At 39.9% G+C, this 26,582-nt stretch overlaps 1 protein-coding gene across 2 annotated transcripts in view; it reads right to left on the bottom strand.

The window, feature by feature from the left end:
* The window catches only part of EMC2 (ER membrane protein complex subunit 2), a 118,939-nt gene extending 92,401 nt beyond the window's left edge, over positions 1–26,538 (bottom strand). The window contains exons 1-2 of one of the 2 annotated variants that reach the window (XM_085221573.1): positions 26,458–26,538; positions 5,169–5,436 (exon numbers count right to left, since the gene is read on the bottom strand). In XM_085221573.1, coding sequence (XP_085077699.1) covers positions 5,169–5,306 — 138 coding nt within the window. In that variant the 5' untranslated portion in view covers positions 5,307–5,436; positions 26,458–26,538. Of the gene's footprint in view, positions 1–4,016; positions 5,437–26,457 lie in introns of those variants that run through there. The other variant, XM_085221574.1, reaches the window with a different exon arrangement.
* Between the last annotated feature and the right edge of the window lie 44 nt (positions 26,539–26,582).

Below are 26,582 nucleotides of genomic sequence, written 5' to 3'. Positions count from 1 at the left end.
GAAGACTTGAATTCCACCGAGTACGCACAAAGGGTTTTGTTGCTTGTTTTGTTTTTAAAAGGACTTCTGGAGGAGCTCTAGACAAGTCCCATATGCTGAATGCCCTACTTGTAGCTGGCAAGCATTAGGTATGTTCTAGGAGTCCATCCTCCAGTTTAGTTTAACCCAAATGAATCTAGTCCATATACTCCAAGACAATGAGAAGCAGAGCAGAGTCAGGATGGACAGCTGGAAGTTTTGTTTCAAAAGTGCACTCCTAATTTGCCCTACAGTGTTAACATGGGCACACAGTGTGAAGTGTGGAAAGATGACTTGGGCTGATGAATGATGCCTTCTACATTTTTCTCAGTGAAAAAGAATAAACTGTAGAAAAAGCACCTAATTTTTACTTCTTCTGTATGTGGACACATTAATGAACCTATCATTAGAAAAGCTTCATGAAATGATTGTGATGATTCTTCCAAGGAAGCACGTATGAATTCAGACATTAGTCCTCTGTGACTCAGAGCCGGTATGATGCTTAGTCATTACTCCTGTGCTAGTGATGACAGAAAACAATATCCAGAAGCATCCAAATACCCAATGGATCTTATTTTCACTATCTGAAACAATAGTTTCATTTAACAGTGGTGAGAGAACTGAACTGAGTTAAGGCCATTCTGTACAAAATCACAGGAATGGGGAAAAGGATTCTAAGATGATGATCATAAACAAAGAGATGTTTAAAAAAAAAAAAAATTCTGTCAAGCTAAGGAAAATGTCTTAAGCCATGCACTATTTTCCTTATGGTTAGACTCATGACCAAGACCACAAAAATAGCAAAGATTGTAACTTCCAGACCTGCTGAAATCTGGTGATTTATAATGGAAGCAATAACCTCTCCTGAAAACTGCCCCAGGAGCTGGGTATTGTCCTTTTTGTCATGCAAACCATCATATCATCCAGTAGATTGTATCACATGGGGACAGTCCATACAGCTCTTCGATAAACTCCCAAGTCACCTGATGATCAACAATGAATAAATGATAATTTACTCTCCAGCCTTCATTTGAAGAAAAACAGTTTCCTCCCCTTTTAACAAAACAAGTGCCCCTCTGTGCACAAGTGCACTGTTCATTGCTCCTAGAGGACTGCAAGGGCACTCCTTGGGGCTTGTGCCACCTGGCACATCAGTGCAAAGAAGGAACACTTGAACCAGTTCTGAAACAGTTAACACAGCTACCCAAAGAAGCAGTAGGTGAGTGTGCAGTGGGCTACTTACGTAGCCTCTAGAACCTGAGCTACACATTCAGCACAAACTTGGAAAACTTAGGAGAGAGCAGTGTTTTGAAAAACAGTTTGACCTACCAGGAAGGTAGGCAGAGTGCAAACAGCTTCTTCCACCTCTTCACTGCTCGTTATCCCCATGGCATCTTTATCTGCATTGCCCGTTCTGGCCAACACAGGTAGCTCCAGACCTCCTATGTAGGGGAGCATGGGCCGCATGATGAAGTGCCAAGTTCTAGGAAATCAAGCTACAAGGCCAGGTAGTGCCAGATGGCTATAAATTGTTTTCTCTGGCAACAAAGTACTGGTCTGAAAGTCTGTGAATACATTATTACGAAGTCTGCTTTCCTACAGGAGGTTGGAAACACGTATCAGTCAGGTTTATTGGCACCATTCAGGTGACTGGCAGTCATAGAGCAAATGGTTTAATAAGGAGATTTGTTCAAACATTTATGTCTCTGTTCCTTGAGGACTAATTGAGATTAAAAGCTGCTATGATTATTAGTAATAATAAAGGTTAATAGCCTGAATAAAGATGGACTCCAAGCTACACTATGATGCTCTTTTACAGATAAAACCAGTCGCTGCTGTGAAAATAAGAGCACTCTTTGGCAAGAAGTGAAATTAAAGCATGTTGAAAATATTTAAAGCAATATAAGTTACAATAATAGAAATCCTTAATTATCCTATCATATTACTGGGAGGGATTTCATTAACTCCTTCTGAAACAAATCATTTCAGTTATCCAATAAAGATTTTAATGAGCAATCTAAAATGAAAGTGAACTAAACCATAACTTCTGCAGATTTCTCATAACTAATTACAGAATATGACCTGCCAGTTATCTCCGAACTGCAAGCTTAGCATATAGGGCACTGCTTCGAAAGCATCTGAAATTCATCAGACACCTATTTCAGTGCAGTTTTAGAACTCCATTTCCAGCTTCTTGCTGAAAATGCAAGAAACTCAGTTGCCACAAAGCCAAATGGAAGTCAAATACAAGAATATAAAAATCCTTTCTGCAAAAATTTTAAAAAGAAAGAACAAGACAAATAACAACAAGAAATACCACACCAACCACCATTGTTCACTGCAAGATAAAGGCTTGAGCTAGCCAGTACTTAAGTTTAACTTTACAATTGTAAACTTGCAATCAGTTATGCAGATTTCCCCTGGCAAGCCATGACTGAACTTCACTCACTGGGGCACTGACTTGAGTCTCTCTCCTTTAGTATCAATTTTCATGAAACGTCTAAGACCTTAATAGTTCTGAGACCTCTAATCCTCAGTCAAATTTAGTTAAAATTGACTACCAGGTTCAGAAATTACTTATAAGACTATTAAACCAGCAGATGGATAAATGGAGGAACAAAAGAGCAGTGTAATCAATAATTTGCTTTTTCTTATAAAAACAGTTTAAAAGAAAACAGGCAGACAGAAAATAGGACAAGAGTCAAGGAAAAAATTCTACTCATGTTTCCTATTTGATTATCAACAGTCTTTAGAAGAAGGTGCTGGAAATGCCATCCCTTGAAACATTTCAGACTTCACTTAACAAAGCATCTGTGAATATATTATAATAAATAACCCTTCAGTCAAAATATTCTTATAGTGAATAATAAAGCACTTTCAGTAGAATTGGTCAACTTTAAACAGAGATGATTCCTGCCATTTCTCTCATGGGAGCAAATGTATATGCATACAATAAAATTTTATTGAGATATGAAACAATTCCTAAATGAAAATCTCCTTCAGTAATTTTTTTTTAGGAGATGAAAAAATACATCACTATATCAGAATGGTAATACATAAGGTTTAAAAAGAAAATTTCTATGTCAAACAAAAATTTGTCCATGTTGGATGCCATACTCTATCATCAATGCAAATAATTGGCTTTACTTAATATTTATAACCAAATGAGTCATCCTGTTTATATGTCCTTTGTCATTAATCATGCTCAAAACAATCTTAATCATCTCCAAAAGGTACATATACGTACATCTTTATTGACAAGAATGCACCATGTCAGTTAATAGAAACCTCTTGGTTTGTACGGCTACTATCCGCTAACGTTGTGTTCCTCTAAAAAAAAAAAAAAAGGAAATTTTCTTTGCTTAGTCTGTTACTGTAAAACAAACTAATTTTTTAGTTCAAATCATATTCTCCTTAGGAACTTTATCCTTAAATATCACCTTTGCAAAAATTCCTTAACACTTGGAGCTGTGTTTCATTTTCTTTTGCAGATCCAACTACAGCAGTCTGCAATTGCTCTGAATCCCGCAGTGTACACAACGGCAATAACATTTGGCCGTGTAAATGCAACATGCATTCCAGGGTCATTACCCAGCAGGTGGTGTGAAGCTTCTGACATCACGGAACCTAAATGTATGGTCACGTAGTATGTTACAAAAAGCCCCAAAAACATTCATTGGCACGCGAAGCCTGACAGTCGTAATATCATAGAATGGCTTGGGTTAGAAGTAATAATAATACAGGTTAAATCAAACGAGTACTGTCTCTCTTTAAAAACAAAACTCTCCGATGTCACATTTGTACATTGATTCTGATTTTTTGCTAAGTTCTATTTTTGTATTAATCTTTTTCTTATCAGCAATGGCAAAGAGAGAAAGCAGGCAATGATACAGCACACAAAAGAAAATCCCAGCTGGCTCTGGTAAGCAACAGAAAATGTGCACTTTCAGGACATTTTTAGATGACTATACAATGTTTTTGAATTTTTATGTGCTCACCTTGAGAATAGCAGGGGTTAGAAGGCACCTCCAGAGATCACCGAGTCCAACCCCCTGCAAAGCAGGCTCCCTACAGCAGGCTGCACAGGTAGGCATCCAGGTGGGTCTTGAAAATCTCCAGAGGAGAATCCACAACCTCCCTGGGGAGCCTGTTCCAATGCTCCGTCACCCTCACTGTGAAGAAGTTCTTTCGTATATTGGTGCAGAACTTCCTATGCTCCAGTTTATAGCCATTTCCCCTTGTCCTGTCCTCACAGATAGCTGAAAAGAAGTTGGCCGTCTCCCTTTCACTCCCACACTTAAGGTATTTATAAACATTAATAAGATCACCTTCTTTTCTCAAAGCTGAACAGACCCAGTTCACTCAGTCTTTCCTCACAGGGGAGATGCTCCAGGCCCTTTATCATCTTTGTGTCCCACCGCTGGACTCTCTCCAGGAGATCCCTGTCATTTTTGTACCGGAGAGCCCAGAACTGGGTACAGTACTACAGGTGAGGCCTGACCAACTCAGAGTAGAAGGAGAAGATCACCGCCCTTGAGCTGCTGGCCACTCTCCCTTGAATGCACCTCAGGATCCCCTTGGCCTTCTTGGTCACCAGGGCACACTGCTGGCTCATTGCCAGCCTGTCATCCACCAGGTCTCCCAGGTTCTTCTCCGCAGAGCTCCTCTCCAGCAGGTTACATCCCAATCTGTACTCATACTTGTGGTTTTTTCTTCCCAGGTACAAGAATCTACACTTGCTTTTGTTAAACCTCATTAGATTTCCTACTGCCCAGCTCTCCAGCCCGTCCAGGTCTCGCTGAATTGGCAGCACAGCTTTCAGGTGTGTCAGTCATTCCTCTCAACTTTGTACTGTTGACATACTTGCTGAGGATGGACGCTATCCCCTCATCAAGGTTGTTGGTGAAGATACTGAACAAGACCAGACCCAGTACTGACCCCTTGGGAGCACTGCTAGTCACAGGTCTCCAATCAGACTCTGCACCACCAATCACCTCCCTCTGAGCTCAGCCAGTCAGCCAGTTCTTAACACACCTCACTCTCCACTCATCTATCCCACACTTTCTCAGCTTTGTTAATCAGGATGTCATGGGAGACAGTATCAAAAGCTTTGCTGAAGTCAAGGTAGACAACATCCACTGCTCACCTACCCAGCTGGTGATGCCATCACAGAAGGCTACAACACTGGTCAAGCATGAGTTTCCCTCGGTGAATTCATGCTGACTATTCCTGATAACCTTCTTCTCTTCCAATTGCTTGGAGATGGCATCCAGAACAAGATGTCCCATCACCTTTCCAGGGTCAGAAGTGAGGCTGACTGGCCTGGTAGTTTCCCAGATCCTGCTTCTTGCCCTTTTTGAACACTGGAGTGACACTGGCTATCTTCAGTTTTCAGGCACGTCTCCTGTTCTCCAAGACCTGTCAAAGATGATAGAAAGTGGTTCAGCAATCACCTCTGCCAACTTCCTCAGTACACGTGGATGCATCCCATCAGAACCCATGGGTTTGGGCACATTGATGCCACCTAGATGCTCCTGGACCACCTCTTCTTCAACCAAGTAGTGTAAGCCAAAGTCTTAAAGGGGAAACCTCAGTCCTGCTCAAGTCTCTGGTATCCTGCCTTCAAACCTTCCCATCAACTGCAACACAGGCAGGGTTTAATCAGCAAATTTTAAAAAAGAGGTTGCACACATTACTAGAGCTGTATCAGTACCAGCTGAGTCAGCTCTTGGCTTCAAGTATCAGTTTAATTTCAAGGCCTGACAGAAAGCTGTGTGGAAATGCAGAGCCACAAGAGGTCCAAGGAAGCTCCACATCTCACCCTGCTGTGTGACAGCCCTGTGCCAGGGCCAGTGCACTTTTACACGACTGCAAACAATTTCCTCCACTCCTGCCATTAGCTTGTAAGGGCCAGCAACTGATGAGCAGACAACAGAAAGAATCCTGCCTGTGAACTACACCAGAGTTCTGACAACATTTAACCACCTATGCAAAGGAGAGGAACAGCTTAGAGGACAAAGAGTTAGTTGCGTATTGCTATGAATCTTCCAGCCCATCACGCCTACAGGAACAATATTATTTTTTTCTTTCAGTGCAGCTGATGAAAATTGACTGATATTTGGCAAACTGCTTTGTGAAACTAGCAGACTGAAAGTCCAGAGCACTGTTTGGTTTTACCAATACCTCTTCATGACAGCCCTTAGCACCATCACAGCCTTTTCTCTTTCTTGTCAGAATGCTGCACCAACACCTGGAGCTTATCAAATAACCAAGAAATGCAGCCCCAAACGACAGGAGACACAGGGAGGACAGCAGAGTAACTGAAAAAATGGCAACGCCTCTTTGGAGCGGTACAGTGTGAGATGAAGTGTCATTTAAAACAAAGTGGAAAATGATGTTATTTCAATGCAAAGGGAACTGAGAGTTGCCCACTTTGTCCAGCTATCCTACATGTCTGTCAATTGCCTCTAAGTTACTGAGTAACAGTGACAAAAAAAAAAGTTACCTGCATTGCCTGCACTTCAATAAATTAAATCGCTCAAACAACTGTTCAGTAGATAAGCAGAACTTACAAACTGCCTCTCATAAACTCAGTGTAACTAATGTAAATAGGAAAATATACAGTGTTATTAGTGAAATCTGAAATACAAATACATTGAATTGGATTCCTAGGTAAGGAAATAAATGGAGAAGTGAATTTTACTTCAGTGAGCTGAAGTGGCATGTGGTTGTTTACAAGACAGCGTGTTGAATCATCGCTTACTTCCAAGCCTTCAGCTTTAGGAGTAGCCCAACCATGCCTTTACTAACAATTGATGATAATTCAGTTTAATTTCTGGTAGCAAACCTTACAAGTATGCTAAAATATGAAGGAATGAAAAAGCATGCAAATATGAAAACATTCTATCAGAGAGTCTACTATTGTTCTGAAGCTTTTGCAAACTGAGTTGCACTGTAAACTCGGGAAGCTAGTATCTGCAAGAAGTTCTGCTTTTGGCTATTTCATACCAGCTTCTGGTATCAAGACAGGCAGCTCATCACCCTAATGGCTTCATTACAAAAAACATATAGTGCCTTTATTCATGCCAACATTGTTTAAATTATCTTTAACATTTTCATTAAGGGATATCATTAAACTTTGTACCTTCATACACGTTTGAATGTTTTTAAAAAAATTTCTCAGGATTTCAGCAGTTCCTAAAGTCTGATACACAGAAAGGTCTTGTTAGAGACTGTTTGTAGGTTGGCTGCCAAAGGGATCAAATGAAATTTCTTGAAGCTTCATCGATCATATGGACCCACCTTTTCTTTTTTAGAGGACGTATTTTTTCTTGACGGTTTCCAGTGTTTTAAAACTCTACTATATTAAGGCAAATTTATAATCATTTCAGATAAAATTAGGATAACTGCAAGACTCAGCACAGAAGTCCACAAAACACACTGTCCAGAAGTGCTTTGATGTTGAATTTCTTTAACTTGTACGATGGTATTTTCAACTGCAGATATGCGAGGTAACATTTTATTAATGGAGTTTATAGTACTAGAGTTTAAGGTTTTTTGCACACAATCAGGTGCAATCAAATACCTCTTCTTAAAGCTCGGTTTCTGTTTTTTTTCACTTCTTATAGCTGAACTGTAGCAGCAACAGATCCCTGCACACTCACTCTGTAGCAACAGTCAGACCCACACACTCTTTTTGCTATTATATATTCCAGTTCTCCTTATCTATAAGGGCTGCTCTGAAGGTAATGCCTCCTATTTCATTATGTCATCCACAACATTAGAGGGGGATGTTGGTGGTATGGCAGTAGAGGTCGTACCTTCCCACCAGTATTCCTTTACATTTTCTTGTTATGTGACAGATGGCAGTAGAGGGGCACACTGAGAAAATGGCATCTGACATGGAAGTGCCTATGAAGTAAAGGTGTGGAATTGAATTCCCCCATACATGAAAAATTGCACCCACTGATATTCATCAACACTTGCTGAATGTTGATAAAGACCAACCAGTGGATTTGAGCACAGTGAGGTGGTAGGTGATGCACATCAGGAGTGGTGACAGTGACAGTGGCTCACCTCTGCTGCTGCAGGTATTTACAAGCATGGCATGCAGGCTCTTGTTCAATGCTGGCAAAAATGCCAACCTAATTGCGGTGACTACATTGAAAAACAGTGTTTTGTAGCTAAGAACTTACTCTATCATAGTATTATTGTGATCTTTGTACCTGATGTTGTTTCCATGGAAATCAATAGGAGGCATTGCTTTGAGAGCAACCTGCATACTTTTATTTGTTTTTTGTAGGAAAAGAGATAGAATATTCAATACCCTTCAGGAAGGCACATACCTGATAGACTGCCTAACATGTAAATGTTGATCTACTTGATTTTCAGCTGTATTTCCTGGCATCTAGCTTTCTCATCCTCTGGTAGATGAACAAACACTTTTATGGGCAACATTCAGTCCCTGGAACGACTGTGGAAGTTTTTCCTTCTGATATTTCTACCCTACTTTCCAAGTTGCCTGAACTGGCCCACAGGTTGAGCTGTTACAGAGAGACTAACAGAACTACCTACATGCCTGCAGACACCTTACTTCTCAGCAAGCTTAAGCTAACTAAGTCTGATCTCAGGAGTAAACTACATGTGAAGCAATGGCTGTTGAATATAAGAATAACTATTCACAGGAACAGCTTTGCAGGATCACTCATAGGCAAATGGTTAACACAGCCTTTTGCTTCTCCCAGCTTCCACTATTTTCAACTCCTTTAAAGCCACTGAAGCCTAATGTAAAGGGTCCCACAAAGGGATGTGGGACTTCAAATCCTTGGCAAAGAATATCCTCATACATCGGAAAATCTTCCTTGAAGTGTTCCCCATCGCTACCTGAAGGAAGAATGAGAGGGACAGAACAGAAGGTTTATCCATTATGTAGCATTACTGAAATTTTAAAGTCAGAATGTTCTCCTAAAATAGGAAATCATGTATGGAAAATGTTTCAAGTTTCAGGCAGAAAAGCAGCAAACTAAAAATCAACAATATAATGCATATCAAACAATAAGAAGCTCTTAAAACAATACTTAGAGGCATTATAATATTCACCAAAGTTAATTTTTCAAATTGTGTGGGTTTATGAATGTAAAAAAGTGGAAACAGAAGATACCAGTACTGCAGAATCTAGAGTATAATCTTCCAGAAGTCTGCAATGCAAGCAGCAGTTTCTTGTGAAACCCATGTTGTACTTAAGCTTATGTGCCATGTAATTTTGTCTGTAATTACAGACCTGCAGCTTCTATTATTTCACAGCAATCTCATTCCCAGTCTTCTTATTCCTTAACAATGCTGTCATTATCTGAAAGGAGGCACCAAATTCATTTCAATCCCTGAAATGTCTCCCTGTGATTTCCAAGAAAGCTGGACATAGTTTCATATGAATTGTATTTCTCTTGTATAATGCCGTGCATTTTATGCCCAAGTTAAATACCAAAACCCCTAACAGACACCAAAATTCTTAGAAACCACTTTTTGCTCTGACTTTATTCCTGAAAAGCAACCCTGAATAGAAGCAAGCAAATCTAATGAAACAGTTTTGGGCAAATTTTGCCCATTAATAAAAGATAATAAACATTTAACTAAAGTAGAACAAGTGTGCTCAGTGAAAACTGAAGCTTGGAAAACCAGATGGGAAGCTAGATACTAAACTGTCCGCTACAGAAATAGCACCAGAAAAAGAGAATCCATATCAAATGGCCTATTAATATCCACAATTAATGTGGACAAGTCTAAACAGCTGCTATATCATAAAAACGGCTGATTTATCTGCAAACTTTTCTTGGAGGAACACTGGGGACAAAATGTTATGTTTAGTAGAAGTGTGAGCAAGACATAGGGCTAACTCCCTAGGGCCTCAGCAGTGCAGTCTCCCCCCATTAGCAAGATATGATGCAGCACATGCACTTCAGGAATGGCCATACATTCACACAGCCTCCCCCATTCCGCCTGCTGCTGCATTTGGCAGCTAGACAAACCAGAAGGTGTTGGCAGAAGCAGAAAAGTTCAAGAGAAAACCACAGTTTCTCCAAAGAGCAGAGATAGCAGCCCCACAAAACAAGAGCATAGGCACAGGGCACCCAGAACAATAAATGTATGGTGTACAGCATGTACATATCCAGCAGGTGCAAACCTCCTGCATATCAATGTGATTTACAGAAAATCTTCCCAATGCTTTTGCCACTTGTACTGTTTTGTTCAGGAAGCTCATCTTTCTCTTAGTAAATAAACTTCAATTTAAAGTGCTAATTTCATGTGATCACAAAAGAGCTTACTTTTAAGCATAATTCTTGAATGCAGGGAAAAAAACATAACCTAGATTAATTACAAGAAAACTGTGAACATAATTTGCTCAAGCTTTGCATGCATGCATAAGATCTTTAGCATACACACAACTGTGACAATTACATTGTATTTGAAGTGTATGAAATTATCTTCAGATTTAAATGTGATCACAGTATTAGAAATACTATGTAAATATATTATTGCTGTAGTCATGCTGCGACTGCTGACCAAATTTCTTTAAAGTTTGATGCAAAGATTGAGAAGACTTCACCACACCCAGGAACACTCTGAACTGTCTTGGGAACACACTGCCCCAAGCAACAGCTCTTTTCGATATCTACGTGCAAGAACATGTTTGAGTTTTCACTATCCTCTGGATTTGTTCCCAGAATAATTTCAGAAAATTTCCAGACCTTTCTGCATAATTAAGCTTTTCTAAAATGCCCTTTAGGAATATACTGTAGAAATAGAGGGATCACAAACACTGGACCGCAGCACGAAACAGATTATTAGCTAAGTCAGCAATTAAACACACACTTGTACTTCCCTAGAACTTTTCTTTTTTGTTAGGAAGCAATGAGTGAATGGGTGAAGAACTAACATCACTTGTTTTGGTCTTCTGAATTGTCTAAGTCCCTTCTGTCGCATCGAACTGTATTTGCCTGATATCTCCGTCCTGCTTACATTCATGATGTTTGCCAAGTCTGTGCTAGCGATACAATGGTCTGCCTTACTTGATTAAGTAATTAATTAGTTTTCACAGTACCTTCTTTTTGATGCACAAACAGAAGTATGCTTCCTAAAACAGTTCTTCGGCCTTTTTTAAAGGAGCAGCCATTAGGGATTCAGTGAGAAAATGGGCTCTTCCAAAAAATAAGGTGAGAAAAAAGAGAGAAGTCAGTGTTGAACATCAACGCCTATTAATTCTATTTCCCTTGGGAATTCTACTAGTTCTGTTTTCCTTGACATTACAAAAGATAGATAAATGTGGATTATATTCTACTGGAGCTGAGTATGGAAATATGTTAAAAAGCAATACCTCCGCAATTGGATTTCCCAGGTCCTGCTCTCTCAATCAGCTTTTCTTGTATCTCACATATAATTTTAATCAAAACTTTTCAGCACTGAAAAGAGTGAAATATATTTACGAATCAAAGACCTGTTCCCAGTATTGGGCACTTGATTTTCCTGTGAATGTTTCTAAAAGGCTGCAACAGAAATTGATTTTTAGAAGTATTTAATGTAAAAAAGTACTTATTTACTGTATTGAACTAATTCTCTCACTACAGTAATTTTATATTTATATCTGCATAGCTATGGATCAAAATTTACTTAGAATATTTTCATATGAAAGTTTAAATATTGATAGAGGAGAATGTTCGTAAGTGCAGTTATATTCAAGCAAATGTTTGTAAGACAGAACATTGATGTATAGTTAAATAGCTTGGCAGTCAAGAGAGGCAATATTTCAACAATTCTTCAACTTATTGTTATCTTGGCACAAAAAAAGCTGATACTCCCTTTATGGAAAACACTTCTTAAGTCCCAGTGTATATAAAAAACATACAGCAGCATTTTTGGCTCATTAAAAATCACATGAGATTAATGTCTATTTTTGACGTTAAAGACAGTAAACTCTACTAAGACTTCTAGGTAAGTTTCTGATCTACCTAAGAATTCCATAAAAAGTTATCCTTCAGTGAAATGCACATATAATGGGAAAAATACACATAGTACATAACAATTATGTAATACAGACTAGTTTTTGCTAATTTTATTCATGATTTCATTCTAAATGAGTACTCTTAATAAACTGATTTTATTTTAGCATACAATCATCTAGTTTAATTCAATATTAGAAGGAGATAAAGCATTAATAAACACATGCATTTTTTACTGTTTTGTAAATGAATATTGAATAGAATACTGCCACCTTTTGGCTATGATCTGGACTTAAAATATGACTTCTTTGTAGAACTTTTAAAAACGTTTGACATAACGATTATTCTAAAGCATTCAATATGTCAACAGGCTAATGTTATGCTCATCATTAGCATATTGTTGATGTAAGCATGAAAAGTCTTATTCTTAACTGCACCGTATTATCCCATTATTTCTCGATAATGAGCAAGCACTTTCACAAGAGCTTTTGTCTTTAACAGAAAAGAAGCAGGCATAGTTTTGACATCAAACTAATGGAACTACTACTTTATAGTCATGGCAGTTCCCTTCTGCTTAGAGTAACAGGACAATGCCTTCACGTAACTCTAAGAGCTTTATAGACACTGATTGACTGATTCTCAGGAAATTCTTACTGGAGATTTCTTCAGTATCACATTAACGTATAAGCACTTAAAAACACAGGTAAAAGATGCATAAGTCTTTCAGCAGCCCTCCAAAAGAAAGGCTCTAAGGTTTCTTACTGTGAACAAATGATGCCACTAGAAAAGGCAGTGCAGAAGAATATGGGGCCTGGGATTTGGGGATAATCCCTAGCAAGTGTCTCAAGTCACTGCAGAGAGATTCTCCCAACTGTGAGCTAATCAGGTTTCAATTTAATTCATTTATGTTGAATAAATTAAAAAAGAGAATTTGATCCATCTTTTGGGATGAGATTCCTGATTAAAAAGTTTAGAAAAACAAGCACTCCCCTTTTTGTTTCAGTATTTGTTTTACTAATTGGTGTAACTGGCTATGAAGCTATGTGGAAGGGCTATTGCCTAACTAAGGGGTATTTTAATTAAATCAAAACCTGTAAGCCTACAGCATGCTTACTGTGAACTCAGCTACCTAAACTCTGTAAATAATAAAAAGTAACTTGATGAAAAATACAAAGAAAACTCTAAATTCCTCAAACTTAAAAGAAGAAAGGTTGTTACACAACTCCCTACAGATTGCCAATGCTGCAGTTAAGTGGAATATGCTTTTTAATAATAAGCATTTTCATACAATTATGCTTTAAAAAACATGTTAAAAAGCAATAACCACAAATTCTTTTGCTACTGCAAAAGCACAGTTAATGTATCAATCCTTTATCTTAGCATTCCAAACAGTTTCTATAACTATGATATCGTTTATTAAAGTTTTTAAGCAGGGGGAATTTGCTAGACTGGAAACTTCCATTTCCATCTACAATAACCATTGGAAATGTATATCGAGGACATTTTGGAATTGCAAATCATCACTCACATTTACAGGAGATCAAATGGCAGAATACGCCATTCATTTTAACTAATAATACATTAGGTTTCCTTCTTACACAGATCCTATTTAAAACATCTCCATTGTTTTGAGTACTGGCGATTGGCATATGGAATTTGTCTTTTAATACAGAGGGACCATCCTATTTTTCTTAAACTGTGTGGTCTTCTCTGTTCTGGCTCTGTTTTCTGTATTTACACAGAAAACCATTTCTTCATAATTAACCAAATGAGTAATTAATTTCAGCTTAGACACTTTTTTCCATCTGCCCTATCCAAAGCCATTAAAAAAAAAGAAAAAAGCAACTAAATAATCTGAAAACAACAACTAATAGTATTTTCAAGCTACTTATTTTAGAAACAACATTTTAAGCAGCTGAATTATTTAACTTTGACAAATAGCCTTCACTAACCTTTACAAATTTGCCTCTGGGGTTAAAATGACAAATGACTCTCACAGTGGGACTTATTAAGCTCCTAGAATATTGTTCCAACATGGCCCTTCAGGAAATACTATTTCAAATTATATCAGCACTTCCATTTTTCAAAGGCTAACAACTCAGCTTAGAAAAAAATGGAAATAATAAGCCCCCACACCTTCCTTGTGGGCTTAAAGATAATGTAGCATCACAAACGAAGGCTGTTTCCACAACTTAAAACATAGGACTTCCACAGTTTTATAACCGTCCTATACCCGTATGCATCTAGTGCTGCCTGAATTTTCTCAAATGCAATATTGTAAAAGATCAGCATGAGTAATTGATATATTTTCAGTATTTTGGGAAGGGAAAGGAAAAATGGACTTCTTTTATTTCCTCAGACATCTTAAGGTAATTAAACACAGCGTGGGAAATGTTATGCTGTTGCAGACAATAATGTTATCTGTCAGGCTAATTCTCTGGTCAAAATCTCGTATCTGTTTCTGATCCTTCAAAATCCAGTGAAATCAACAGATTCATTCCACCACCTTCAACAGCCTTTGCATAAAACTCCCTAATATTGTATCATGACGCAGAGACTTTTCCACAGATTTCCAGACATTGAGATTGTCCTTGTTAGGACAGGATAGTATTATTACTACAACCAAAGACATTGCATGCCATTGACTGAAAAGTTGTGTAGATCAGTAACATACTATGTATACAACAATGAGAAAGGAAAGACAGCTCTCCCTTCTCCATGCTTTGAGGCTGCATTTAGAATGGTGATTCTGAGCCAGTTCGTACCACTGGAGGCACTTACAACACTGCAGTCAGCAGCTAATCTTTTATTTTCACAGGAGAGAGAAGTCCACAATCACAGGGTGATTTCATTAATCTGAGAGTCCTCCTTCCACTGCCTGTTCCTGTTGCAAAGCATCCAACTGGGTCTTCACTTCTTACAGAATCTGCTAAAACACCAAGTGGTGTTCTCGGTAGGTGCCTGTTAATAAAAAGTATCTTGACCTTATTGAATCCTTTAATTATAACAACAGTTTATCTGGCTGCATCTTCACTTTTTTATCCATTTCTTTAATTTTTTTTTGTTACAAAATCTTCCAAAGTGTTCTTGAAGCGAAATTCAAACTGCCAAGAAGGACAGCACAACTGACTCACAGTAAGAAAAGAAGAGCTGGGAAATGTGAGAATACTCTCAAAGTACCTTAGAAAAGAGCTTCTTTTACTAAGGCTAAAAGAAAAAAGAAGGAAAATTCTTTGCCTGCTTGTTACCATCCATATATCCCACACCCTTTAGGAATGATCTCCTATCTACTTGTGCTCTGCTTCCCATGCTCTGAGCGCATCTCACTCAGGAAGGCAGCAGTCTCTCCTGCAGTATCTCAGCACCTCGGCAGCTGTATCCAGGCTGCCCTGCAAGCTCTGCTGCATGTCTGCTGGTCCCAACCTCTCCAACAGCCAAACCCTGCCCACACACCTGAACTTCCCAGCCAAGGGAAAACAGTGGACTTAGTTCCTGTTCTAGGATGAAAGAAAGAGGTGCACAAGGAGTGCAGGGCTTTTCATAACCATGAAGAATTGGTTTTCTTTTCTGTCTGTGAACTATTTTCTGTACATTTTCTGCCTTACCTGTCTGTAACAATTCATGCCCTGTTACGTGATCTGTTGGAGGGACAGCTGTATTTCGTTTCCCACCCATTTTTAGCCCGGTTTGGATCTGCTGTCCCCATTCCATTTTTGCACCCCACTAAATTTGTCCTTAGCTTATTTCTTTGAGCTGTCTTTGCATAATTTATTATCTCCATATGATCTTCTAGTAATAGTCTTACACAACTTTATCTCATGTATCAATCATCCATCCTACATATTGTCCCATAATTATCACAATGAATGTAGGCTACTGCAGCTGTGGAGGAACAATGCCTTCAAAGACAACTCTTGAACAAAAGAAAAGGAATGAACATCTTCACCACAACCCCCCGCGCCGTGAGAAACTCTGCCTTTCCACTGTCTTAGACTCATTACCGACTGGAGGCCCCTACAACAATTAAGTACTGCTAGAGACCAGACTGAGGTCAGATCTTTCCCTCTTTCCTAGCTTCTGCTACCAGTCTATTGTGCTAGCTCTGAGTAAGTCTTTATCATCACCCTGCTTCAATTTTCCTCCTCATCAACTGTGCAGACAATGTTATCCCTCCTGGAGAAGCTGATTTGAGATGAGTACAGGGAGAACTTTAAGGCTGGACTGTTTTTGTCACAGTCAGCATGGTGACTCAGTCCACTTCTCATGGGCAAAAAACGAGAGCAGCCAGCTTCATTTTGTATTTTCAGGCATCTCTGGTTCATTATCATCGTAAGCAAAATAAAAAGGTAACTACAAAAAAAAATATTTACTGAGCAACTGATAACTGGGTCTACACTTGTGTTCAAAACTGAACTTTTAAACTCTTGGAGGGCTGCTACTTCTCAGGTGCTACTGGTAAACAAGGTCTGCAGAATGGCATCTACCAAATCCTCCAGTTCATAGCCAAACCCTCTATGAGGAAGCTAATCACTTAGACTGGGAAAACTAGAGGTGAAGCACCTCAGAGAAGGGTTCCCCCAAAAGATAAGACTTTGGAAAGAAGAAAGAGGTGTGAAAAGGTGGTGGTGAAAATCCCAGCTGAAGTAGAAATCCTGGAAGTAGGGAAAGATTCTGGGGATCAAGGTTAATATGTGGAAACAACTGCCAAGGGTGATCAGGGACCATTTGCTCATTTTTAGTTTAGATTGAGAAACATTCTCAACTTATCTGCCTCACTTGCCCTGTCCATGTACACAGCAGACAACTTCAAGTTCCTGGTCTCCTTGACCCCATCTTTCTCACAGGAAAAACAAGCTATTTGGCAGCACAGTGGGGGCTTATGAAAAAAAATTGTAGGTGGTAAAGTGAGAAGCGGAGGAGCTACAGCTCCCTTCCACTCAGTTCTGACTCTGAACAGTTCTTCTGACGAATTTAAGTTTCTGGCTAGGCCTGCTACTACTGATAGTAGTTGTATAACAATGGATTTTAAATCTAAAAAGGAAGGAATACACGTCAAGCATCTTCCCCCATGCCATGATTTTCCCCTTAAGCTTGCTTGACCAGTAATTTATTGAGTTGATCTTTCTGTTTTTGCTCTAGTTAGGAGGACTTAACACAAAGTTGCTCATAATGAGCTTTAGACCTCTGAGTCAGAGCTTATTGACTCCTAATGAACATGTGGAGCAAGCAGGGTAAGCACAGCATTTATATCAGTACTGCTTCTTTCAGCTATTTTAAAACTCTGTATTTAAGAGTCAAAAGTAGGGTTGTGAGTGTTACTCATTTGCAGCCCTTATTACAGCAATATGGTACCTACAACATGCCACAAGTACTGAAAGGAAGATGACCAGTTTCATCACAATCTTACTTAACTAGTGCAATAACTAAAAAAGCAGGAACAAAGTATTTGCACTATTCTAAAATAAGAAAATGCAACAGAAATGAATTTCTCACGAGTTGGTAAACTTCTACAGGTATTACTCCTGACATACACGAATGTGATTTTACCTTTTTTTCTTTTTAACTAGAAAAAAAAGAAATCTAGTCAATCTTCATTTTTAAGCAATGTGCCTATTTGCTACATAACGTTTCAAGTCTGCAGCCTCTACGCTGAAGTCCTTGAAAAAATTAAGCATCCTTCCATTAAGAAGTTTTTAAAAACGCTTTAAAATATTATGAACACCTTAAGATAAAATAGTTTCAAGTCCTGCTTGCTTTAAAGCTACAAAGAGAAAATATATCTGAGACTATTTAACAGTAGTCATTAAACTCCTGGCTGAAAGCAGGTTCATATCAAATTCAGATATTTTTCAACTTAAGAAGCCTGGTCCTATAAACAGTTGCAGCACCTTCAACTCAGATTTTCATGTACTGTCATTCTACAATTGTTTATTTTTCTTACCTGAATCTAAAACTGAAACAAAATTAAAAGATAGAAAAGCAAAACAGTAAGAGTCTGTCAGCATGAAAAGTTGGGAAACGTTTCTATATTAACCTATTCTATCCCCAGTGCTTCCAGAAGATAAAATGTTTCAAAATAATTGCCCATTGGAATTTTTTTTCTCCCTCTCTCCTTAAAAAATGAATAAATTTTCCTAACAAACTTTAAGCTACTCAACAAAAGATTCATTAATTTACAGATGGTATTGACTTGTAATGCTATACCGTTATTTTGAAAAATAACTTTACCACATGAATATTTTGAAAAACCTCATTTGTTCCTCTGATCCTGAGTTGGAGTACCTTGGACTTTGTGTTCTCTCCAAATCTGCCTGCTAACAACTTGGGAGTAGAAAACAGAACTGGTTTCTTTCAGGCTTACCCATCATCACCAATAATAAAGATTTGAGACTGAATTATGCCCTTCCTCACTATTCTGATTCCAGAATGTTGGGATAAAAAGCTTTACTTACAATTTCCTTTGTCTTGTTTTGTATATTTAAAGCATACTATGTCATACTTACAGAGCCAAATTCACTTATTCTTAACCAATCCAACTAAGCTCAACGAAATCTTCTGTAAATTCCAGTTCTACTTCTGCTTTCTAACAGGCCTTTCAAATGTCTTGAAAGCAGAAAACTGGACATAGCAGAAACAGCTAAATTTGTTATTTTCAAATTAAATAATGCTTTCTCTTGCCTTTTCTCGCTAGCTTTGAAAACAAAATCAAAACTGTAGCAAAAGATTGGAGAGACAGAGACTATCTGTAGATGACACCAAGCTGTGTGGTGCACATCAGAGGGACAGGATGCCATTCAGAGACACCCAGACAGGATCGAGCAGTGGGCCCAAAAGAACCTCATGAGTGCAAGGTCTTGCACCTGCGTTAGGGCAACTCCTGCTAACAGTACAAACTAGGGGACAAGACAGACTACAGCCTTGATGAAAAAGACTTGAGGGTAGTGGTGGTTGGTAAGCTGGACATGAGCTAGCAATAGAATCAAAGAATCCTTAGAGTTTAGAGTTGGAAGGGAACTCTGAAGGCCATCTAGTCCAGCTCCCCTGCAATGAACAGGGACACCACAGCTAAATCAAGTTGCCAGGGCCTTATCCAGCCTCACCCTGAAAGTCTCCAGGGACAGGGCACCAACCACATCACTAGGCAACCTTTTCCAGTGCCTCACCACCCTCACTGTAAAAGATTTTTTTCCTTATATCTAACTTAAATCTACCTTCTTTAAGCTTGAAGCCATTTCCCCTTATTCTATCACCACATACCCTGCTAAAGAGTCTGTCCCCTTCTTTCCCGTAGCTCCCCTTCAGATACTAAAAGGCTGCTATCAAGTCACCTCACAGCCTTCTCTTTTCCAAGCTGAAAAGCCCCAGCTCTCTCTGCCTATCCTTGTAGGAGAGGTGGTCCATTTCACGGATCACAATCAATGTGCCCTTGCAGCCCAGAAAGCCAACCGTATCCTGGGCTGCATCAAAGGAAGCATAAACAGAAAGTCAAGGGAGGTGATCCTGCCATGCTACTCTGAACTGATGAGATCTTACCTGGAGTACTGTGTCCAGACATGGAGCCCTCAGTACAGGAGAGACTCAAATCTGTTAGAGTGTTATCTAGAGGAGGACCACAAAAATGATCCAAGGAGTGGAATGCTTATCCTATACAGACAGGCTGTGAGAACTGTGGGGACCCAATAGCGATCTTTCAGTATCTAAGTGGGGGGGCTATAAGAAAGAAGGGGACACTGTTTCATAGGGTCTGCTGTGAGAGGACAAGGGGAAAGAAGCGTGTGGAAGAAGTGTGCAGAAGATAACTTCCTGACACAGCTGGTAAGAGTGCCCCACTAGAACTGCTGCTCACAAATAGAGAAGGACTGGTGGGGATGTGGAGGCCAGGAGCTGCCTTGGGCAGAGTGACTACACAGAATCACAGAATCACAGAATTGTAGAGGTTGGAAGGGACCTCTAGAGATCATCGAGACCAACCCCCCTGCCAAAGCAGGTTCCCTACACCAGGTCGCACAGGTAGGTGTCCAGGCGAGACTTGAATATCCCCAGAGAAGGAGACTCCACAACCTCCCTGGGCAGCCTGTTCCAGTGCTCTGTCACCCTCACCGTGAAGAAGTTCTTACGCACATTTGTGTGAAACTTCCTGTGCTGCAGCTTATGTCCGTTTCCCCTCGTCCTGTTTCCACGTACCACTGAAAAGAGACTGGCCTCACCGCTATGGCCGCCACACCTCAGATATTTATAAACCTGGATCAGGTCCCCTCTCACTCATCTTTTCCCAAGGCTAAACAGACCCAGTTCACTTAGCCTTTCTTCATAGGGGAGATGCTCCAGGCCCTTCACCATCTTTGTGGCCCTCCGCTGGACTCTTTCCAAGAGATCCCTGTCTTTTTTGTACTGGGCAGCCCATATCTGGACACAGTACTCCAGATGAGGCCTTACCAGGGCAGAGTAGAGGACCTCGACCTGCTGGACTCGCTCTTTTTAATGCACCCCAGAATGCCATTGTTCTTTTTGGCCACGAGGGCACACTGCAGGCTCATGGCCAACCTGTCATCCACCAGGACACCCAGGTCCCTCTCTGCAGAGCTCCTCTCCAGCAGCTCATCCCCCAGCCTGTATTGGTGCATGCAATTATTCCTCCCTAGGTGTAAGACTCTACACTTGCTTTTGTTGAACTTCATCCGGTTTCTTACTGCCCAGCTCTCCAGCCTGTCCAGGTCTCGCTGAATGGCAGCACAGCCTTCAGGCGTGTCAGCCAATCCTCCCAACTTTGTATCATCAGCAAACTTGCTGAGGGTGGCCACTATCCCCTCATCAAGGTCATTGATGAAGATGTTGAACAAGACCAGACCCAGCACAGACTCCTGGGGGACACCACTGGTTACAGGTCTCCAGCCAGACTCTGCACCACCAACGACGACCCTCTGCGCTCTGCCAGTCAGCCAGTTCTCAGCCCACCTCACTGTCCACTCGTGTATCCCACACTTCCTCAGCTTTGTTATAAGGATGTCGTGGGAGACATTATCAAATGCCTTTCTAAAATCAAGGTAGACTACATCTACCGCTCTTCCCCCATCCACTCAGCATGTGACAGCATCATAGAAGGCCACCAAGTTGGTCGAGCACGACCTCCCCTTGGTGAACCCATGCTAACTACTCCTGATAACCTCTTTTTTTCCCAGTTATCTGGAGATGGTATCCAGCACAAGCTGTTCCATCACCTTTCCGGAAACAGAGGTGAGGTTGACAGGTCTATAATTACCCAGGTCTTCCTTCTCGCCCTTTTTGAAGACCGGAGTGACATTGGCTATCCTCCAGTCTTCAGGGACCTCCCCTGTTATCCAAGACCTCTCAAAAATGATGGAGAGCGGTTCGGCAATGACCTCCGCCAGCTCCCTCAGCACACGTGGATGCACCCCATCAGGTCCCATGGACTTGTGGACCTTAGTACTGCCTAGGCGCTCACGCACGTTCTCTTTCCTGACTAAAGGGAAGTCTCCCATTCCCCAGACCCTCTCACTAACCTCCAGGGTGTGGGAAACCTGAGGGAGAGCCTTTTCACTGAAGACGGAAGTAAAGAAGGCATTCAGTATCTCTGCCTTCTCAGCATCCCCAGTACACAATGTACACAATGGTTCTTAACTCTTGGTGAAGTTTGGAGGGGGATCAGCAAAATCACTAGTTTAGACTTCCAGAGGGTGGACTCTGAACTGTTCAGGACACTGGTAGAGAAGGTTCCTTGGAATTCAGTCCTACACAGTAAAAGGAGTCCAAGAAGGCTGGTTCCGCAAGAAGGAAGTCTTAAAGGCAAAGGAACAGGCTGTCCCCCTGTGCTGTAAGATGAGCTGGCAGGATAGACTGGCATGGATGAATGATTCCAGAAGAAAAATAGAGGATCTGCCTTCTGTGGAAGAAGGGAAGGACAACCAAGTGAGAGTACAAAGAAGTTGTTAAGATATGCAGGGAGAAGATTAGAAATGAAAAAGCCAAGCTTAAACTCAACTTGGCCACTGTAGTGAAAAAGAACAAAACATTTTGTTACAATTATATTAACAGTAAAAAGAAGGCTAAGGAGAATCTCCAGCGTTTACTGGATGCAGTGGGGAACGGACCACTGAGGATAACTAAAAGGCTGAGGTTCTCAATGCCTCCTTTACATCTGTTTTTAAAAGTCTGATCAATTATCGTCAGGATAATCAACTCCCTGACCTGGAAGTCTGGGATGGGGAGCAGAATAAATGCCCCACAATTCAGGTGGAAATAGACTGTTTTTTGAACATGAAGAGACACACCTTATAGCTCTCTACTACTTGAAAGAAGGTTGTGTCAAGGTGGAGTTTGGCCTCTTCTCTCATGTAACTATCAAAAGGACTAGAGGGAATGGCCTTAAGTTGCACCAGGGGAGGCTTGGGTTGGATATCAGGAAAAATTTATTCTCCAAAAGAAACGGGCTGCACAAGGAGGTGGCTGAGGAGTCACCCCTGGAGGTGTTCAAGAAACATTTAGATGCGGTACTAAAAGATGTGGTTTAGTGGAGAAATAGGTGGTAGGACAGGTTGCCCAGAGAAGTGGTAGATGCCCCGTCCTTGGAGACTTTCAAGGTCAGGCTGGACTGGGCTCTGAGCAACCTGCTCTAGCTGTAGGTAGTCCCTGTTCACTGCAGGGAAGTTAGACTAGATGACCTTTGAAGGTCCATTTCAATTCAAACAATTCTATGACTATGAAGCGAATTCTTGTACGTGTCCCATTCTTGACTTCAGGAATATTTTTGTTCAAATAAAGATAAATAAAAGTAATGGAATGCAGACATTTTATTTTTTTTCAAATATTAAAAAATGCTAAAAGGCATCTATTTCCAAATTGTAAGTACTGAAATGAAGAAAATAAACAAGTTACATAAGATTTGAATCACATAATCTATCATTTGTTTCAAAGGATGTGCAAAAGGTTAAGCATCCCCTTGATAATACAAGAGGAAAAATATTTTACTGTGATTATTTTATTCTAGCAACCTGAAAAATGTTGGATTTCAGTGTTATGGTAATAGTGAGATAAAGAAAACCAATTATGTAATTGGTATCCTTTAGACAAAAATTCTTCACTAATTAAGAATTATAGAATCACAGCCACAGCAAAAGAAACAATTATCTTAAGATATTTTCCTAGGTAATGCTAGCCAAATGACTTTTATTTCATAAAGAAAAACAGAGATTTTAAGCACATTGGTAAATATCTTAAGTACAGTAAAATAAATTTCCAGAAAGGAAGTGGCCCACTTTGGCTTCACATCTGGTCTGTGCCAAACATGAAAGCTTGCCCAGTGGTTACTAACACCTCATACTAATTCTCAGTCAGGTGTTTGTACAAGAGCTCTAAACAAATCCAAATTTCCAGTTATGCAGTTAAAACTGACTAAAACTGCTTTGCCATGAAAGAATAATTTTCATCAAGGGCAGTGTAGCTATTTCAGTAAGTGATATTTATTGCTTAAGAAGGTAGATGGCGTTTTCTTTTCTTCAAGCAATATTCCTCAACATAGTATATTTCACTTTGGGAATTTACAACAGATAAAAAGTTGTCCAGACAGCTCCTCTTGGCACAGCACTGTCATAACTGTTTCCTAAAAGGCCATTCCCAACTAGTTCTTCACACCTTTTCACTCATTACTATACTTACTTCTCCAGATAGTCATGCATAAAATAGAAAGGAGCACTGCACAACGCCTTAGATTCTTTAAATTTTGAATGACTACAGGCCCTCCATCTGTACCTTCACAGCCTGTTTCTCACTGGTAGTTCTACAGCCTTCTACCAAAGCTACCATGGCAGTATTATTCCCCAGTTGTTCTAATACTGTTATTCACTGTTTTTCTTGTCTTTATATCTCTCTAGCAAAACAGGAAGCACATCATTAATGGTGACAGAATTGCTTAGTAAGTGTTATTAATTCCTTATTTTCAATTTTTCAAATACTTTTAAAATAAACCAACTCTAAAACTACTCTGTAATGCAACTATATTAACTCACTATTCAACACAAACAGCAGCTATAGCTGCCATAGGCATAGTCTGCACCTATGATTCACTAAGCAAATTATTTATGCCTTCTCAAGGATGGAATAGGCCTTATATTCTTGTGACAAACACTGGAGTCATGCATAATTTCAAAGGATGACACAACTCATTTGGATAAATTCAACTCTGTGCCCTGATAAAAAGTCAGAGTACACTCTCAAGCAGTACCTTCATGTATCTGTTATGCACAATTTACATAAGCTAATTCATGCAGCTTATCCCAAGCCTCTGATGAGGCTGAACCTTAAAGCAGAATGCCATGAACAAAAATGTACTCATAGCTAGATGTCTTTTTCTTCCTTTGACCTGCTGATAGTAACATGTAGATGTTTTCCATGTATTGTCAGAAACAACATGACATTTTTAAAAAACAAAAGACAACAAAACTATACAAAAGGAAATGCTTTAAAAAATTTTGTGCAACTGAAACCAACTGTATTATTAATGTATAGTAACTGAGAAAGTAGTGATATATTTCCATTCTTCAAGCAGAAACTTGCTTTCTAGGTGTCCAATGGCACTTCACCAGTTTGAGAAAGTTCTGATTTTGCAAGCTGCTTACCCAGTGGGTGATTCTTCTGTTAAACTCCTTTTAAAAAAGAAAACTAAAAAATGTGGCTTAATGTCAGTCACCAGCAGAAGTAAAAAAGCTGAAAGATTTGAAAATCAGATGATCCTGTGTAATACAACAAGACCATTCCCTGTTGTATTAAAACCCACAGTGAGTTCTTCAGCCAAGACCTCATGCTCAGTGTCTCATTTGGCATGACTGAATTCCTTATACCTCAACAACTGAATAGGGGAGCAGGAATGTGAAGAAACAAAGCCCTGTGTGCTTCTTGATGTGTTCTGGTGACATCCACTTGAAAGACTTGTCTATCTTGTTCTTCATAGCTATCTTCCCTTACCTAACAGAAATAAAAAGCCAGCAGAACACATAACCCCCAACTCAGATGAGAATCCTAGCCACAAAGTTACAGTTATACATCATATTTTAGATCCTTTCCAGCCAAATTACTGCATACATTTTTGACCACTGGCCACTTGGAAATATGGCATTTTTTTTTTTTTTTAAATAACACTCCACACAAATGCTTTATACACCATATTTATTTCCTTCCCTTATCTCCATGTCTCCATTTCATTACTATGTCAAAGACAAAGGTTCAGCATCATATGTGGTGCCTCAGTAAATCCTAGTTTGTTGTTCACAGAGTAAGAGAACAAACAAAATACAGACTCTTCTACTATTAACACACGTTACAAGTGCACACATGTTGTCTTTTTCTTAAATGAAAAGATTATAACATGAGGTATGTCACACTCAGCTTTTAGAATAAAAAGCAGTTCACTTGAAATTACAAATGCAAAAGAAAAGTTTTTTGGTGTTAAGGACTGGAAGGTTCCCCATGATGCACCAGACTCCAGACCAGGCAGAAGAAAGATCATGGAACACAGGAACAAAAGAGGCCAACTATGGAAAAATCTGTGAGAAAAGAGCTTGTGAAACATCTCACCTGCTTTAGCTGTTACTACAGATTCAGCATGAACTGATAAAAGATACCAACTTCACACTTCAATGTACAGTACAGTTGCAGTAGATGTCTTTACACACCCCATGTATGTGACAGCAGCCTAGACCACACACATCAGGACCAATGTCTTAGTAAAGAAAAACTACATCTGTCATAGCAACTAACTGTACAACATGATCTCCACCACCACCACAGGTCCTTTCTGACTCCATGTCAAAGTTATAACGAATGAATCTAAAAAGCCCACAATCAGGTAAACAAAACAAAACAAATCAACACTAAAGTAAGTACTTCTGCTGAGGTTGTTCAATGCTTGGATATAACGCATGTTAATGTAGTAATAAAAGATCAGCAGAAAATACAAAGAAGGGAGTCAAGCCACTCAAAGAACAAGCAGATAAGTTACAAATCCAGCTGATCTACTGAGTTTAATTTCTGATTGTTGGAGAATGCTCATTTCTAGACAATTTAAGTCTGGAAACGTTATAAGCACAGCACACCTTCCACACCACTAAGAGAGTTAGTGACTTAACATCTTAGCAAACTTGCCGCTCTCCCGACTGAGGTTACACGCTGTATCCAGATTACCATAACTTTACTGACTCCTCTGTTTCTATGGCCAAACTTAACAAAGTATTCCCACGTTTGCCTGGATCTCTGCAACCTGCTAGCTTCTCCAGGAGGCTCACAGGCCCCACAGTCACCACTTACACTGTGGTCCTACAGCCAGCGCCCACACGGACCCCAAACCACCTCAAGTTTGGGAGTGGAAGCTCCCAGACCCCAGCCCACTCGCTCCTTCCACACAGTAAGCCCAAAGAACCCGCTACCGCACGCCTACCACACCAAAGCCAGCCTCCCTCACACCACCGAACATCGAACACCGAAACCTCCTGCGCATGCGCCATACAGACCAGTTTCCCCTCAGTCATGGCGCAGCCGCAATCCCCGCGCAGCCGCACAGCC

The sequence above is a fragment of the Meleagris gallopavo genome, chromosome 3 (assembly GCF_905368555.1).
Source record: "Meleagris gallopavo chromosome 3, MGAL_WU_HG_1.1, whole genome shotgun sequence".
NCBI lineage: Eukaryota > Metazoa > Chordata > Aves > Galliformes > Phasianidae > Meleagris > Meleagris gallopavo.
Note: the sequence above shows the minus strand (reverse complement) of the source record. Positions and strands in the feature narration are given on the sequence as shown.